Source organism: Peromyscus leucopus, chromosome 9 (genome assembly GCF_004664715.2).
Source record: "Peromyscus leucopus breed LL Stock chromosome 9, UCI_PerLeu_2.1, whole genome shotgun sequence".
NCBI classification, from domain to species: Eukaryota; Metazoa; Chordata; class Mammalia; order Rodentia; family Cricetidae; genus Peromyscus; species Peromyscus leucopus.
In genome coordinates, this window is record NC_051070.1 from 76398906 (window position 1) to 76416790 (window position 17885).

At 39.1% G+C, this 17885-nt stretch overlaps 1 protein-coding gene and 1 non-coding gene across 2 annotated transcripts in view; both read left to right on the forward strand.

Moving 5' to 3' along the window:
* The window catches only part of Wdhd1 (WD repeat and HMG-box DNA binding protein 1), a 43883-nt gene that overhangs the window by 1560 nt on the left and 24438 nt on the right, over positions 1-17885 (forward strand). Inside the window, exons 2-11 of the mRNA XM_028873580.2 lie at positions 2862-2973; positions 4982-5133; positions 5884-5995; positions 6164-6214; positions 7114-7209; positions 10115-10207; positions 11860-11966; positions 12420-12561; positions 15648-15861; positions 16873-17054. Coding sequence (XP_028729413.1) covers positions 2862-2973; positions 4982-5133; positions 5884-5995; positions 6164-6214; positions 7114-7209; positions 10115-10207; positions 11860-11966; positions 12420-12561; positions 15648-15861; positions 16873-17054 — 1261 coding nt within the window. The remainder of the gene's footprint in view (positions 1-2861; positions 2974-4981; positions 5134-5883; positions 5996-6163; positions 6215-7113; positions 7210-10114; positions 10208-11859; positions 11967-12419; positions 12562-15647; positions 15862-16872; positions 17055-17885) is intronic.
* Positions 8380-8484, forward strand: LOC114696068. The gene has a single exon (XR_003734956.1). It is a non-coding gene; the product is annotated as a U6 spliceosomal RNA (small nuclear RNA).

A 17885-nucleotide genomic window follows, 5' to 3' on the forward strand; every position in this document is an offset into this window, starting at 1 on the left:
GGGAGATGGCCAACCAGAGTTCAGATGGGCCTCTGATACCAGTGGTTAGGAAGTGGAGGCAGGGGATTCTCAGAGCAAGCTAGACTACCTGAATTCATGCGTACTGGGTTCAAGAGAGATCCTGCCTCAGTATGTGAGAGCTATAGAGGAAAACATCTGATGTTAACCTCTGGCATTCACATGCTTGTGCCCACACATGCACCTGTACCCACACACATATGAACACACATAAACACAAGCATACACACAACATACACACACACTTGTATGTACACACAAAAACATCTTGTTTTTGTCCTAACAGTGGGAAGGTCTTGAATGTTTGAAACAGAGTACAGCTATTCATAGAGTACATGCATGGAGGATGAATTAGTAGGAGATGCTTTGGTTAGTTGTGTGGCAGAAATGGACACTTAGAGTGGATATAAGCATGGAGAAAACAGGTAATCAATAGGATAATTCAGATGTTGAGGATAGGAAGATGTCTGATAGTATCTGCCTATCTGGATGTTATAGTTGAGGAAATTATGCTGTCGTTTGTAAGTACTGGAAATACTTGACACTTGAAGGGCGTGGTTTAGAGGGGAGCAGGGAGTACAGAATAATGAGTTTGCCTTTGGACAAGGTTAGTGTAGGATTTCTTTGAGATGTTCAATGAGAAATGTAAAGAAAACATTTGGAAATCAGAAAAATGTGAGCAAGGGATAGAAATAGACATGCATGCATATCTTTACTTGATGTCTGTCAGGGTCAGGATTGAAGTCTTGACTGGGAACATGAGTGGAGTTGTCAGCATGTGTATAGATAATTAATACCAGTTGCCATTAATTTAGTTGAAATCACCTAGAGAGGAATGAATATGGTGAGAAAAGGGTTCAAGGGCTAGGCCTAAAAATTTAGATATTACTTTAGAGGAGGGACAGCCCACCCCCAAGGAGACCTTAGAAAAAGTGCCTAGAAAAAGAAGAGGAGGTAGTACCTGTATCAAGTGCCCTTGGTGGGCCAAATTGAAAAAGAATAGTAGATTTATTAACATAGAGGAAATCGATGATCTTGTATAAGTTTGGTGGGGCAGAAAGAATAGTTGGATTTGAGTCAGGAGAACAGAAGGGAAGGAATTGGAGTTAGTGAGGATGACATTGTCAGAGAATTGGATGGCATGTGGGGTCAGGTGAGAGATTACAACACGTATGTGTGTGGAGATGATTTCATAGGGAATGAGGAGTTTATGGGTAGTGGGTATCCCGAGTAGGTGAGAAATTCACAAGTGTTAAGTGAAGGTAGAATGGAGAGTAATGTCAACCATAGATTCTGCTTTCTCAGTCTAGCTGGAAGCAGTTGTTTGAAGATGAGAAAGAAGTTTGAAAGAAGAGGAGTAGGCATGAGACTAGGAGAGAAGAAGAGTCGATGGACTAGGGAGCGTTAGGGGACATGATGTAAATGCCTTGTTTAGGGCTCAACACTGAGAAGTCACTTACCCACCTTGTGCATTCATGAGTCTCTGCATTCACTACTGTTAATTGGAAATATCGGCTTCTGTCATAAAGGCTGAAAGTAGCATCTGTAATGCACATAAATATTTGGAAGGCAGTTTAAGGTTATTCAGTTTAGCTAAGCAATAGTACTGAGTAATCTTCTGAAAGGGTTACTGTACCAGGAATGGGTTCCCCTTTGTGGAATAGACCTTGAATCCAAACATCACTTTGGTTACCCCCATAACTGACATACCACATATATCCACACATATGCCTAGAAGCTGGTGTCCTAGAATCAGGGTCTCTTATAGCACAGGCTGGCAGGTGAGACCGACTGCCTCCCAGACACTGAGATTATAGCCTGGCTAAACACTTTCTTATGACCCTTTCTCATTTTCCCATTTAGAAATTAATCTTTTTTTTTTTTTTTTTTTTGGTTTTTTTTTTTTTGGTTTTTCGAGACAGGGTTTCTCTGTGTAGCTTTGCGCCTTTCCTGGAACTCACTTGGTAGCCCAGGCTGGCCTCGAACTCACAGAGATCCGCCTGCCTCTGCCTCCCAAGTGCTGGGATTAAAGGCGTGCGCCACCACCGCCCGGCCTCATATTTTTCTTTTAAACATTCATTTTATTCATATTCTTTCCTTCCTTCCCTCCCTCCCTTCCTCCTTTTTTTAAAAATTAAATTTTTTTTTTTTTTGCCATTTGCCCTATACTATTTTTATTTAGTTTGTAGGGTTTTTTGTTTGTTTGTTTGTTTTTGCAAGACAGGGTTTCTCTGTAGCCTTGAATATCCTGGACTCAATCGGTAGACCAGGATGGCCTAGAACTCACAGAGATCTGCCTCTGCCTCCTGAGTGCTAGGATTAAAGGTGTGGGCCACCATCACCCAGTGAATTTTCAGTTTTTTTATGTATCCCGATAGGACATTTAAAAAAATGAACACAAGCACTTGGGAAATGAGACGTTTGAAAAACAGGCTATAACAGATGCATGCAACTATTTTAATAATTGTTGGGTAATTGAGCTCATATATTTATTCAACAAATATTTGCTATAATTTCTGTGTGTCATATGCTGCTTGGTACTAGGAATATGATGGTGATAGATGCAGAAATAGTCTCTGCTGTTGCAGAGATTATGTACTCAACTTTCTCTTACATTATTACAAGAAATAATTTTGTGCCAAGGAGGAACTGTAGAGAACATTAAACTCATCTTCATTTTGTAGAATGAGAAGTTAACAGTCTTTTATTGATGTTTATTTATTTGAAAAAAATGAGAAAAGTATTCACAAATGTCTTGATTTTGTTTCAAAATATATAAAAGGAGTATTCCATAAAGAGTATTTCTGAAAGGTGGCATTTTAATATGTGCATGTCCTTCACAGTTTTATTGTGACTTGTGGAAGTGATGGTGACGTGAGGATGTGGGAAGATTTGGACGACGACGATCCCAAGTCCATTAATGTGGGAGAAAAGGCATTTTCATGTGCCTTGAAGGTACAATCAGTTTACTTGATGTGAAGTAATGCTGGCATGTTACTTTTATGCTTGGGTGAAAAATTATATAAAAATATAAATTTTTCCTTGCTGCATTTCCTTTATTCTGTACCATATCTTTGGGGAAGCACTTAGTTTTTTCATATTTATAAAAACCATTTACTATGTATGGAATGTGTGTTTGCCGTTGCATGTCGAATCCAGCAGAGGGCATCAGGTCCCTTAGGGCTAAAGTTGCAGGCAGTTGTGAGCCACCTTACATGCTGAGAACCCAACTCAGGTCCTCTGGAAGAGCAGTAAGTGCTCTTAACTGCTGAACCAAGAATGAAAATATTTCTTATAAAAGTTTTGGCCAGGCGTGGTGGCGCACGCCTTTAATCCCAGCACTCGGGAGGCAGAGCCAGGCGGATCTCTGTGAGTTCGAGGCCAGCCTGGGCTACCAAGTGAGCTCCAGGAAAGGCGCAAAGCTACAAAGAGAAACCCTGTCTCGAAAAAAACAAAAAACAAAAAACAAAAAAAAAAAAAAAAAAAAAAGTTTTGAATATATTGCATGCATCTTTCTTTATCACCCCTACTCCCTGTTTTTGTTGTTGTTTGTTTCTTCTTCAGCCAAGGCTAGCCTTAGACTCACTGTCTAGTCAAGGGTGGACCCTTGAACTCATGGTCCTCTGGAACCTGAACTCCTGCTTCCATCTGCCAAGTGGTGGGATTATAGGCATGCTCCACCGGTTTGTGTAGTCCCGGGGATCAAACCCCAGGCTTTCCTGAAAGCCAGGAGAATCCTCTCCCAACTGAAATACATTACAGCCCAGTATCACTGTAATAGCAAAGTTGGAAGCAATTGAGAGAATTCTTAGAGAATTTGTTTTATAATTTGGTAGAGCCACAAAGTATATAGGAAACTACTAAAACAGGGTAGCTTTTGTATATCTGCATCGGGAAAGATGTTTATAACAAGTGAGAAAATTAAAAAGTTGTAGACATATCTGTATCGTGTGATGTTAAAAATACGAACGTATTTGCGTGGGTTTAGGAAAAAGTTAAAATGATATAACCTTCATATGTTAATAGAGATTACTTTATAAGAGTAGAAAACTCTTTTTTTTCTTTTTTTTTTTTTTGAGACAGGATTTCTCTGTGTAGCTTTGCACCTTTCCTGAAACTCACTCTGTAGTCCAGATTGGCCTCGAACTCACAGAGATCCTCCTGCCTCTGCCTCCCAAGTGCTGGGATTAAAGGTGTGCGCCACCACCACCCGGCATGAGTAGAAAACTCTTTGCTCAGGGCACTTTTATATTGTGTTTTTCCCTCCAATAATAGTCATGCATTGTGTTGTATGAAAAAGTGTGTAAGGAAGGAAATGTAAATGAGGTATTATATATTAGTTTGCTAGTCCTTGTGTAAAATTACCACACACTCGGTGGCTTAAACCCCTAGACCACGGTTGCTTCAAAGAGGCAACAGGATTGACTCTTGCTGTTCTCTGAGTGATGATCTGTTCCTCGTCTGCCTTCTGGTTGTCAGAGTCCGAGTCAACCCATGTTTCCATATCACTCCGTGTCAGCAACAGGCCTTGCCGTGGTCTTTATCCTGTTCCGAAAGGCATAGTTGTATTTGTTGACAGGGCTGCTGTAGTGGCTTTGTCTGTGGATGTCGTCTTCTGAAACTTTTTTCTCTAACTCTTGTGAGTCTTCTCATGTTGATGATACATGGCATCCATTGAAATGTAACTCTTTTTCTTACCGGAAGTTAAAAATAATTACAGGCCAAAGATTGGCTGGTGAAAGGTAGAATTAAGTTTTCTAAAGCTAGGAGACTTTTCTTACTAGTGTTTACTTTAGACAAATTGTATACTGATAAGTTCTCTCTGGGCATGAACTACATTTATAATTGTCATAAACTACATTTGTAAGGCTTTGCGGTTTTTACAGGATTTTTCATTATGGAGATACTATTAGCTGATTTGGATTTGTTATGCTAGCATGTCTAACCTTTATTTTTCTTTAAGAATGGAAAATTGGTCACTGCAGTTTCTAATAACACCGTCCAAGTCTATACATTCCCTGAAGGAGTTCCTGATGGCATACTAACACGCTTCACTACAAATGCAAACCACGTGGTCTTCAATGGAGATGGTACTAAAATTGCTGCTGGGTCAAGGTGAGCTCAGCTCCCATGCAGTGGTAGGACGGTGATAGTTTCAGGACACTGTCCACTTTCATTGTTGTTGCCAAGTCTTTAATAAAGGGTTTTGAGGACAAACTTGTGAATTAAAAAAAAAATTAAATATATTGCTTCTAGTGCTGAAAAAGATCAGAGAAAGGTAATAACTTGTTAGAAATTTTTTAAAAAATTATTTCAGGTAGACCCAAAATCCAAATTTTTGCAGAATCTTTTTTTTTTCTTTTTCTTTTCTTTTTTTTTTTTTTTTTTTTTTTTGAGACAGGATTTCTCACTGTAGCCCTGGCTGTCCTCTAACTCCCTCTGTAGACCAGGCTGGCCTCTGCTGGGTCTAAAGGTGTGCACCACCACACTTGGCTTCTGCAGAATCTTTTAATTCTCCTTTTGGGTGGGGGGGTGGGGGAACTTGTTGAATTGTGAGGTAGGATGTGATAGTACTTTCTAAAATGGTTGTAACTGTTAATTAGATTAGCAGTGATAGCTAGAAGTATCCAGAAAAGCCATTTAGGTAGTGGTTATATTTTAACAAGGTAAGAAATTTTGACTTGTTTATTTTCAGCATTTTTATTGAATAAAATGAAACAGCAAGTTACTAAATTTGGGTGAGAGTTTGCAAGTTGTTATAAAAGAATTCTAGCAATCACTCTTGTTTTTGAAATGTTTAAGCCATGCTTTAGAAGAGGGTTTTGTATTGGCATTTATTCACGTGCTTCCTTTGCACTGTTACAGTGATTTTCTGGTCAAAGTTGTGGACGTGATGGATAACAGCCAGCAGCAAACATTTAGAGGCCACGAGGCCCCTGTTTTAAGTCTGTCTTTTGATCCCAAGGGTACCTTTCTGGTAAGTCTTTCATTCCTTTTTCATTTTCTTCAATGTGTTTAAAGCTATGGAAGAATTGGTAGAAAAATTTACCCTATTGGTAAAAAACTTGTTTTATTATTAGTTGAACCAATTTCTAAGTGGTATTATGGCTGTAATTATAGAGAAATACATTGTTTATTTCTGCAGGCATCATCTAGTTGTGATGGAACTGTCAGAGTGTGGAATGTTTCTGATCAGGTAAATTAGTAAATTTAAATTTAAAACATTTTGCCCATTTCTATGGTATTTTGGGTGTTACATAATATATTATTGGTCCAAATAGTTATTTATCTTTATAATCTGTTTCTATGAGTAACATTAAGCATTGCTTTCATTATTCCAGAATAATCTGATAGAAACATAAATATGTTTAACAATAATTGCTTTTACATCAACTCATAGGAGGAACTAAATAGTATTTAACTTTTAAGCTTGATAAATTAAAGGGGGCAATTTAGTCATATATTTAGAGGATAACTATCCTCTATATTAGATTGTATTAGATGTTGCTGATAGAGAAATAAAGACAGAGGCCACACCTGATCAGAAGAGTGACATAGAAATTAAGCTTCTGCTAATCAAGCCTGGTACAGGTTTTTTTAAAAAGCTCTCCAGATGGGCAGAGGAAACAGTCTGGTCTCCCTGAGGCAATCAGTGGGTTTGCCATCACACAGATACTGTGGCTTTAGAAAAATATCCCTCATAGATAGACTTCAGTGGCCACAGTTCTGCCTGAAGTCTTGAAAGAAGTTCTGACTTTGATAACTTTGATGCCTTACCATTTTATGGCAGACCATTCGAAATTTATTTACTTTTGTCAACATGTTTAGTTTATTGAGGTCTTTTCTGGTCTTTTTGGTTCGTGAAAGTCGTGTTTGCTTAATGTGCACAGAAAATGCTCTTGTAAAGTTTCTACTCTTCATGTATCTGAAGGACTTAAAACAGAATAGGTTAATTAGTTGTGATAGTTAAAAATGTATTAAGTTGCTTTTTCTTAAGGCATAACAAATGGAGGAAACCACCTGTTAAATTTGTTTTGCATCTCTTTTGAAAGAAATTTTGCTAAAGAGGAGTAAATTTTCTTTTTGAAAAAACAGACATGTGCTGTTAGTTGGCCAGTACTACAAAAGTGCAACGATGTGGTGAACGCCAAGTCCATCTGCAGACTCGCGTGGCAGCCCAAAACCGGGAAAGTATGTGACTAAGCTTAGTGTTCAACCCTTAAATTACTTCTTTCAGTCCTTGTTAATTTTTAATGTGAAAAGTTTGCTTTGTATTGTAATTTTATTTGTATAATATGTTTTAGAACTCTAAGCCAAATAATGAATACTGAAATGCTTCAAGAACCATTTTAACTTTAAAAAATTTTACTACATGTATGAATGTGATGTTTGGGTGTATACATGCATGCCGTGACATGCTTGTAGAGAGGACAATGGACAATTTTTAAAAAGAATCCACGAAAGCTTGAGGTGTGGGCTGGCAGGATGGCTCTATGGGGTCAATAACAATGTATAACAAAATGTACCATTCTATGAGATTGCAAATGTCTTAGGTGTTCATTTATAGGGAACTGCTTAAATAAATTTTGGTAGTCCTGAACGTTAGATTTTCTCTAATTGTTAGAATGAGGAATATCTTTCAGGTTCTTATGAAACAGACTTTAAGATATAACTACAAACTCAAACTATCAAGCTACAAAGTAGTAGGTATAGATAGAATGTTAATGCTTATTAATAAAGACATATCACTATACATGAATACTTAAATATATTTACTTAATATTTATATTTTACCTAACATAATTATAAATACTTATATATACACACATGCATATGTACATATGCATTCTTTGTTTTATTGTGAGAAGGGGCTCATGATCAAGCTTGCTATGTAGCTAGGATTTCAGGCTCATAAGCATCCTGCTAATATTCATACTTTTTTTTTTAAAAAAAAAGATTTATTTATTTATTATGTATACAGTGTTCTGTCTGCACATACCCCTGCAGGCCAGAAGAGGGCACCAGAGGTTGTGAGCCACCATGTGGTTGCTGGGAATTGAACTCAGGACCTTTGGAAGAAAAAGCAGTGCTCTTAACCTCTGAGCCATCTCTCCAGCCCCAATATTCATACTTTTACAGTCTGCTTGTATTTGTCCTTATGAGTAGAACTGCTTCTGATTTGGAGAGACTTTCAGGACAGACCCTTCCTTTTAGATCTTGTGAATATTTTTTTCTTTAACACAGGGACTGGCTGTGTAGCCCAGAAGTCAGGATTCTCCTACCTCTTTCTGAATGCTGGGGTTATGGGCATGTATAACCATACTCAGCTTTCATAAATTGAGTGAGCACTTAGGAGTGTAGATTCACTTTGGTAACATATTTACTAAAATTGGAATGATACAGAGAATTTTAACATTGGCCCCATGCAAGGATGACATGCAAATTCATGAAGCATTGTATATATATTTTTAATTCCATGTTATATAATAACTTGTGTTATTTAAAAATAAAATACATTATTAGATTTTTAATTAATTAATTTTATGTGTTTGTATGTTTTGCTTGCATGAATGTCTTCTGCCTCATGGGCATGCCTGGTGCTTGAGAAGGTCAGAAGAGGGCATTGGATCCCCTGGGACTGGAGTTACAGACTGCTGTGAGCTGCTATGTAGGTGCTGGGAATCAAACCCAGGCTCTAGAAAAGCAGCCAATATGCTTAGTTGCTGCGCTGTCTCTTCCGCCCCATTTTTATTTGTTTGTTTATTTGTTTATTTATTTATATTTTTATTTATTTTTTGGGGGGAGTTTTTGAGGTAGGTTTTCTTTGCGTAGCCTTGGTGGTCCTAGAACTAACTCACTCTGTATACCAGACTGGCCTCAAACTCACAGAGATCAGCCTGCCTCTGCCTCCCAAATGCTGGAATTAAAGACATGCACCACCACCGCCCAGTTCAGCTTCACTTTACTAAGCTTTTTAAATATGGAAAAATATACTTTTTTTTTTTTTTTAGTGTTTTGATAGTGCTGTTTTTTGTTGTTATTTTTCTTCCTAAGTCCTGGGCCTTGTGTATTTAAAGCATATATTCTTCCACTGATCTATCTCCCAGCCTTTCTACAGTTTTATTTTTTCTACTTATCTGTTTCTTGGAAGAGTATACTAAGCAAGAAGTTGATTTCTTTTTTCCTCTCAAGGCATTAAAAGTATTATGGAGCTAGTGAGATGCTCGGCAGGTAAAAGTGCTCGCTGCCAAGTTTAACTACCTGAGTTTGAGCCCCGAGACACACCTGGGAAGAGAGAGCCAACTGCTGCACATGCACATGTGCAAAATAAATGAATAAATATAAATGTCACTTTAAAAATTAAAAAACCAAGGACTCTGGCTTGATTTCCCAGCAGCAAACGAGGTGGACTTTTAGATAGAAGGCTAGATTCTGAGGCTCGAGAAATGGCTCAGCGGTTTAGAGTACTGGCTGCTCTCTCAGAGCATATTACCATATAGCGGTTAACAGACAGACATCTGTAACTCCAGTTCCAGGGCAGCTAACACTCCCCTCTGGCCTCCACGGGCACCGTGTGTGCAAGTGGTGCAGACATACAGCAGGCAGCATGCACACATAAAATCAAAATAAATAAATTGCAAAAAAAAAAAATAATAATAATAAAAGGAAGCTTGCCTTTAGGAATAGTTTAAAATATAGTAAAGGTGGGTAAAGGTACTTGTGGCCAAGCCGACAACCTGAGTGTGAGCCACAGACCCTGACAAGGTGGAAGAAGAGAACAGACTCTTCCTACCAGTTGTCCTCTGATCTCTCCGCGTGCACTGAGGCGTGCTTGCTCTCTCTCACACACATGCACAGTATTTATTATGTGCACTAGCTACTACACTGTTGCTTTGTTTTTCATTGAAAGTAGTAGAGTGATGTTCACTTGGTTTTTTTTACTTATCAGGATTTCAAATCAAGTGAGTTTTGAGTTTTGTTAGTAGTAGTTGAAATTCAAATTTGCTCTTACGTCTTGTGAGTTTGCCTAGATTAGCGTTGTGTTCTTTTCCTCTGCAAATTGAATTTTTGTAATTTTATTTGTCTTTCCCAATAGTTACTAGCAGTTCCTGTGGAAAAATCTGTTAAGCTGTACAGAAGAGAAACTTGGAGTAATCCGTTTGATCTTTCCGATAGTTGTATCTCTCAGGTAGGTTTTGTAAGTGGCACCTGGAGTGGTAACCGTAGAGAGGATTTAATGCATACTTCACTAAAAGCAGTTGTTCACTATGAAGCATGTGGGCTGGAGAGGTGACTCAGTGGTTAGAGCACTGGTTGCTCTTCCAGAGGACCCAGGTTTGATTCCCAGCACCCACATGGTGGCTCACAACCATTTGTAACTGCAGTTCCAGGGGATCTGATGCCCTCTTCTGGCCTCCATAGCAATGCATGCAGATGGTACCCAGGCATACATTCAGGCAAAACACCCATACAGATAAAAATAAATAAGTGGACATTTATAGGAAGTAAAATTACCCTTAGCTTGATATTAGAGTAAATTTTTCTTGAATTTTTATTGTGAGTTTCAGTGAGACTTGTGATTCTAGTCTCCAGAACTTTAGTAGAAGAAAGTTTATAGGTTTTTTTTTTCCTTTTTAAAGATTTATTTATTTATTTGTTTGTTTGTTTGTTTTTTAGGCAGGGCCTGTCTTAGTTAGGGTCTCTATTGCTGTGAAGAGACACCGTGACCGCAGCAACTCATATAAAGGAAAAACATTTAACTGGGGTGGCTAACATTTTCAGAGGTTTAGTCCATTATCATCATGGTGTAACATGATGGCATTCGGGCAGACACGGTGCTGGAGAAGTAGCTGAGAGTTCTACATCTTGACTTGCAGGAAGTGGCTGTCTCACTAGGCATGGCTCCAGCATATGTGAGATCTCAAAGCCCGCCTCCACAGTGACACACTTCCTCCAACAAGACCACACCTAATAGTGCCACTCTTCAGGGGGGCCATTTCTTTCAAACCGCCACAGGGTCTCACCACATAGCCCTGTCTGGCCTGACATTCTCAATGTAGATCAGGCTGGCATTAAACTCATAGAAATCTACCCGCCTCAGTCTCAATAGAATTAAAAATGTGTGCCACTACGCCGGGCTAGATGATTCTTTTTTATTTTCAGGGTATGTGGTTTTTTGCGTGTGTGTAAGTGACTGTGTATGTGCCTGGTACCTGAGGAGGCTAGAAGAGGGCTCTGAGTCCCTGGCACTAGCGTTCTGGATGGTTATGAGTTGTCCTGTGGGTGCTGAGAACTGAACCCTGGTCCTCTGCAAAGGCAGCCAGTGCTCCTAACCACAGAGCCACCTCTCCAGCACCTGGTTAGTTTTCTTATTCTGTCTCTATCTTTCATTTCCTCATTTCTCTCAAATTTTAGGCCGAAAATTACTGATCTATATTCTTTCTCTCTCTATCTTCATGTAAGTTTTTGCAGTTAAAGACTCAGGGTAGCAACAGTGACTTGCTGAGGTTTGTCTCATTTACTGGTGTCTTCATTTGATAGTGAATGGTAGGAAGACACCCTACCCCCACCCCCCACCCCCACTTTTTCTTTTCAGGATGATAACATTGTTTTGTATTGTTATATTTCATTGTTAAAATTAGGTAGGTACTAATTTTCTCTTGTCTAATAAAACAACATATGCTAATAGCTGAATATTATTTTAAAAGGTTAAAAATAAATATACTTTTGCCATTTAAAATGTAATTAGAATAATATAGACTAGAGATTTAAAACTATTTGGGGGTAATAAAGTGGGTAGTTTCAAAATGTACAACATTATTATTAACTGTTTCTTTGTAGACACTCAATATAGTTACCTGGTCTCCCTGTGGGCAGTATTTGGCTGCAGGTACTATTAATGGCTTAATTGTAGTTTGGAATGTGGAAACCAAAGACTGCATGGAAAGGTACAATTTATTGTTCTTGTTTTATTAGGAAACATTTGCACGTTTTGACTGTTAATCAAAATGAAAATAGCTCTTAGTTCTGAAAACCATTTAGTTTTTTAAATATTTATTTACTTATTAATTGTTTGTGTGTATGTGCACACTGGAGAGAGCCTGCATGGCGCAGGGTACTGTAGTGATCAGAAGACATTGCATGAGCCAGTTCTCGATTCGTGAGGGTTCTGGAGATCAAACTCAGGCTTGGTGACAAGCATCCTTACACACTGAACCATCTCTAGTACCACGTAATCTTTTCATGTTGAAATTTACCTAGAAAGTAAAGAAATGTAGTTTGTATTTGTTTTTGGATGGTGCTGAAGACTGAATGATTGCTAGACAAGGACTCTACTACTGAGTCACATTCTCTAGTCCAGTTGACTGTATCTTTAAAAGAACCCACTTTTTCATTTTTAGGGTAAAACATGAGAAAGGTTATGCAGTTTGTGGCCTGGCCTGGCATCCTACTTATGATCGAATATGTTATACTGATGTGGAAGGGAACCTTGGGATCCTGGAAAATGTTTGTGACCTCGGTGGAAAGGTGTCAAGCAATACGGTAATGTGTAGCATGCTAGAACAGGCTTTTCCCAGTGTTCTGCCATTGTGTAGATTTAGAAAAGATGAGTAAACTGCCTTATTTTCTTGTGGAATTACAATTTATGTTTCTATCTTAGATGTTCAATAATCATCTGTAATAAAGCTATTTAAATTTGTTCAATCTAACATTGCTCAAATATATTTCACAAGGAAGCTTTGCTTCCTCCACTGAATGCTTTTCTAAGTGATTATTTTCTTTTTTACTTCTTTGTAATTTTTTTTATAAAATACTATTTTTGCATTTTGTGTGATGATTGTTAGATAAATGTTTTAGAGCTAAAACTTAAATTTAATAACCGAAACAGGTCTCAGTTGGCTTATAAGCCTTTTCTGCTCTGAATTAGGCTCTACTCTTAAAGCTTCCTGGCTACCTCCTCTGCTTGGTCATTTACCCTTCTGGAGTGCTTTGAGCTCACAATCTTGTTTTATATCTCCTTGCTTTTGTTCATTCATCTTCCTTGACAAATGTACCTTCTCATATTTCAAGTTTTAGTGTAGACTTCTATTTGAAGGCTGCAGAATAAATGCTCCCCCTGAAAACCCTATTAAAGTGAAGAGTCACATAGGATAAAGAAGACAATTGAAGCAGTGCTAGAAATGAAATTTTTCAGAGTAAAAACTCAGAAAGATTATTTTAAATTGGGTTTTCAGAAGGTTGGATTTAAATACTGCAGTGGTGGAGAACTAAGGTACACCCCAGCTTGCATGACTAAATCCTCAAGATGGAGAACTTCATAGCATTAAGCACTTCCAAAAGTGGGGCTGACAACAATAGATTTGATTCAATGAGTAAAGAGACCCTCCAGTCTCAGTGTCAGATGGACAGAAAGGTAACCCTTCTCCCCAAATCCTCATGTCTACTTTAGCAGATGTTGGAAATTTGTTCTCTAGAAAGGCAAAGTCGAGTCGGTATTTGGTCTGGGAATTCTGGACACAGTTGAGTAGCATTAGATGAGGGAAGGTTTGGAAATACTGTACTGAAAATAGTTTACATGAAAGTGATGATGCTTGGATGTTAAAATTCCCAGTTCACTTGTATGTGGCTCCTTGCTCTGTTCTCACAAGGAGCTTCTTTTTTGGTTGTTTCTAAATTTTATTTATGAATTAATACAAAATATTCCAGATCAGTGTATTCTAATCCTCCCCTCCTTCGTCCTAGTTAATTGAGAAGGGATGTGATTCATAACTAACTCTCTTTACTGTTAGTGTGTAACAAGTCTCAGAATTTTTAATTTGAAAAGGAAAATTTTCAGTTGAAAAAATTAAACAATATATTTATTCATCAACATGATACAATTTAGAATTGTAACATACAGTTAAAAAAAAACCAACAAATTTCTCAGTGTTTTCAACTCTAATATAACTCTGAGAGGCAGAGACAATAAATCATCATTCCCGGATATTCTCAAGTTTTGAAAACTATGATACTTTGAATATACTTCTAATAATCTTTACATTATATAATTTGATTAGTTAAAATTCTTATTTCAAGAATAAAATACACTAAGTAGTACTTAGAAAGAAATACATCCTACAAGAACATTCCATGAAAAGCACAATTTAAAATTCAATTCCCTCTACTGGGCAGTGGTGGCACAGGTCTTTAATCCCAGGACTTGGGAGGCAGAGGCAAATGGATCTTTTTGAGTTCGAGTCCAGCCTGATCTACAGAGTGAGTTCCAGGACAGCCAGGGCTACATAGAGAAACCCTGTTGTGAAAAACCAAAACAAAAAAAACCCAGATAACAACAACAAAAAAATTCAAGCCCCTCATGGAATCATATGTGGACCCTGCCCATTTAAAGATTTATTTTGCACTGAAAATGTTATACCTTGAAAGAACATTCAGAACACTTACACAAAGTGACTGTGTATGTGAACTCATAGAAAGTATTTTCCTCTAAATATATTGTGGTGAAATATTTCAAATACTTTTGGAAAAAGGCATCTTGGAAGTTACAGTGACCTCACTCTTGCTCCTTCCAAGGTCACAGCACTTCTACCAGATTCCCACCTTCCCCTCCACTCTGATTCTGCCCTGGTGAAACTGCCTGAAACTGGCAGTATCCATGATTCCTTCCTCTGCAGGGTGGGTGCGTGCGTGCAGTCAGGTGAACTTCAAAACCCGCTGCTGTTTTTGTCCAGCTAAGTCCCCTTTACCACGAGCTTTTTCATGGACACCATGGCAGTATAGGGGCTGCTTTACTGACCCTTCATGGTGACTGCATGTTATTGAGGAAGTTGGGGCTCCCTTTTGTGGATTCTTAGTTTTATTCATAAACTAATTTAAAATGGACTTAGGAGGAAGCTTGAGGACTATTTTATTAGAAAGGAAAACAGTAGTAGGCAGGTAGAAATTCCCAGCAGTTGTGGAGAGCCTCGACAGAGATGGATTAGAGTCATTCCTTTAAACTAGGCATGGAGGTCAGCAAGCCGCTGTGGAAAGCTGGGCGGGTGGGTCGGAGTGTCTTGAGAACAGCCTCGGGAGCCAGTGTCAGGGAAAGCAAACCTGGTCCTTTAGCAGAATCTGGAAAAGAGGCGAAGCTACGTTTTTGAGTCAAAAAAGCAGGCAGCCTTAGCAGTGCTGTGTGATGACGGCACTTCAGGTGGCTGCCTGCGTGTGGTGAGTGCACACACGTCTATCTCTAAACCTGGCCTGTCCCCAGGGTGCAAGGCATTTAAAGTAAAAGTATTCGCTAGTCACTTTCAATCATAGGTATGTGCTTGGCAGAGTTGATACACGTCTCTAGGAGCCAGGTGTGTTGGCTGTCTGGAGTCCCCGCACTTGCTAGGCAGAGCAGCAGGACCCGAAGCTTCAGGTCAACCTCCGTGGCATAGTGCGTGTGAGGCCAATGTGGGATATACGAGACAGTGTTTCAAAAAACCAAAAACACAAAAAGGTTGCCCTTGGGATCAAGGCTATACATTTATGTGCAAGGAACTTTTATCTCCGGCGTTACGTTCACAGCCAAAGAAAAAGAGCCGCCTTTTGCCTGATTGTTGTTCTAGATCACTTACTACTGTGTTCTAATTTCATTTTCCAAGGTGTCTAGTAGAGCGGAAAAGGATTACAATGACCTTTTTGATGGAGATGATACAAGTAGTGCTGGCGATTTCCTAAATGACAATGCGGTTGAGATCCCTTCTTTTCCAAAAGGAGTTATAAATGATGACGATGAGGATGATGACGACCTCATGATGGCTGCAGATCGTCTCCGACGGCGAAGCCATGTCTTGGGAGATGATGAAAACTCAGTTGGTATGAATTTGACTTTGTGCGTGTGATCATCCCCTTGCTGATTAGTTTTCCAAATGTTATTAAAACTATCAGAGATGGCTTCATTAGTGTGTAGCGCTACATTCTAAATCCTATGTTAAAAAAATTTCAAGTCAACCATGTAAGCCTTTTTAACAAACTATAAAGTAAGCTATAGTCCAAACAAAGAGGAAATAATAGAGATTAACTCAGTGAAATTGACAATAGAAAAGTTAGAGACGGGGCTGGCTCAGAGGGTAGAGGCGTTTATGCCCGGCTTCGTCACCCGAGTTTGAGTCCCAGATATCCCACGAGGTAGCAGGAGAGAACTCAGTTCCCAGAGTCATCCTCTGACCCCGTCCACACACGTGTGCCGTGGCCTGTTCACATCTGCACTCAAAGACACAGGAAACTAAATGGGCCAGTAAGGCGGCTCATCAGGCAAAAGTGCCTCCCTGTTAAGGCTGACAACCTGGGCTCGGTCTCTGGGACCCACAAGCACATGGTGAACACCACTGAGCCATCTCCACAGCCCCAGAGCTTTAAAGACAATTATGATTGTGTGTGTGTGTGTGTGTGTACGTCACAGCATACATGGAGCTGGCTCTCTCCCTCCACCTGTATGTGGGTTCTGGGGATCTAAGTCGGGTTACCAGGTTTGCACAGCAAGCAGCTTTAACTGCTTAATCATCTCACTGGTCCACCCAGAACGTCTTTAAAAACGAAATAGAAATTGATTTCTAGAAATCAAGGATTTGTAAACTGAGTTTGTACTGCAAGTGGGTGGTAGCTAACAATGCAGTGACTACCAGCAGAGTTTGGTGTCCTTGCCTAGGCTGATGGGAGACACCATGTGTTCCTCCTCCCGGGACCTTTGAATCGTCACTCTGCGTCTTTAACATGCCGGGGGAGGCGACTCGTGTGTCAGCTATTGCTCAGAAATGTGCGAGTGTCACTCTGCTCTTCCAGAATGTTTTTCTTTTTGTGATTGTCTTATACTGCTTTGTACTGTAGATGCTACAGTGCTAAAAACCGATCTTCACAAAGAGGAAGGGGAAGATGACCAGGCGGGCAGTCTTCACAATCTCCCCCTTACAAAACCCCAAAGGCCATTCTACGATGGGCCCATGCCAACACCCCGACAAAAGCCGCTGCAGCCCAGTTCTACACCCGTGCATCTCTCTCACAGATTCATGGTAAGCCTTCTTTTTCACCTAACTTTTAAGTCGTTTTTCAGCATTGCTTCCTCCCTCCTTATTTGATGGATTGAAACATAATTTAAAAAACTTTGCTTAAGTGGGCTAGAGCATTTTGATTGATGTAGTTTTATGGTGGGTTTATTTCATGGTTAACTAAAATTTTTAATCTTATTTCAATCTTACTATTGAAGATTGTGTTAATTCCTTTTTGCAAAATGAAATAACATAAAAATATGACTATGTATCATGTAATACTTGTTGGGATATTTCCAAACCTTATTTCTCACAATCTCACTGAGTATCCTAGAACTCACTATGTAGACTAGGTTGACCTCAAATTTGTGATAGCCTCCTGCCTCTGCCTCCTGAGTGCTGGGATTATAGGTGTGTACTGTCATGCCTGGCTATATTTTTTATATAAAATATTATTTGGATTGTAAAACATTTGTTGGAAGATGTTTTTTAAGACAATTTTTTTTCTTTTTGTTTCTTTTGGGACAGGGTTTCTCTGTGTAGCCCTGGCTGTCCTGGAATTTGCTCTGTAGTCCAGGCTGACCTCGAACTCACAGAGATCCGCCTGCCTCTGCCTCCCGAGTGCTGGGATTAAAGGTGTGTGCCACCACCGCCCAGTTTGTTAGATGTTTTTATTGAAGACATAGTCTTGGCATACATTTTTGTGTAAATACAAAGAGTGATATTTTATAATAAAACTATTGTTATTAAAATTCCCATCAAGAAATACATCTTAGTGTCAATATTTTATTTATAGCTACGTTAACATTATGCTTTTCTGGCCTTGGTGGCACCAGACGTGCACATGGTGAATAT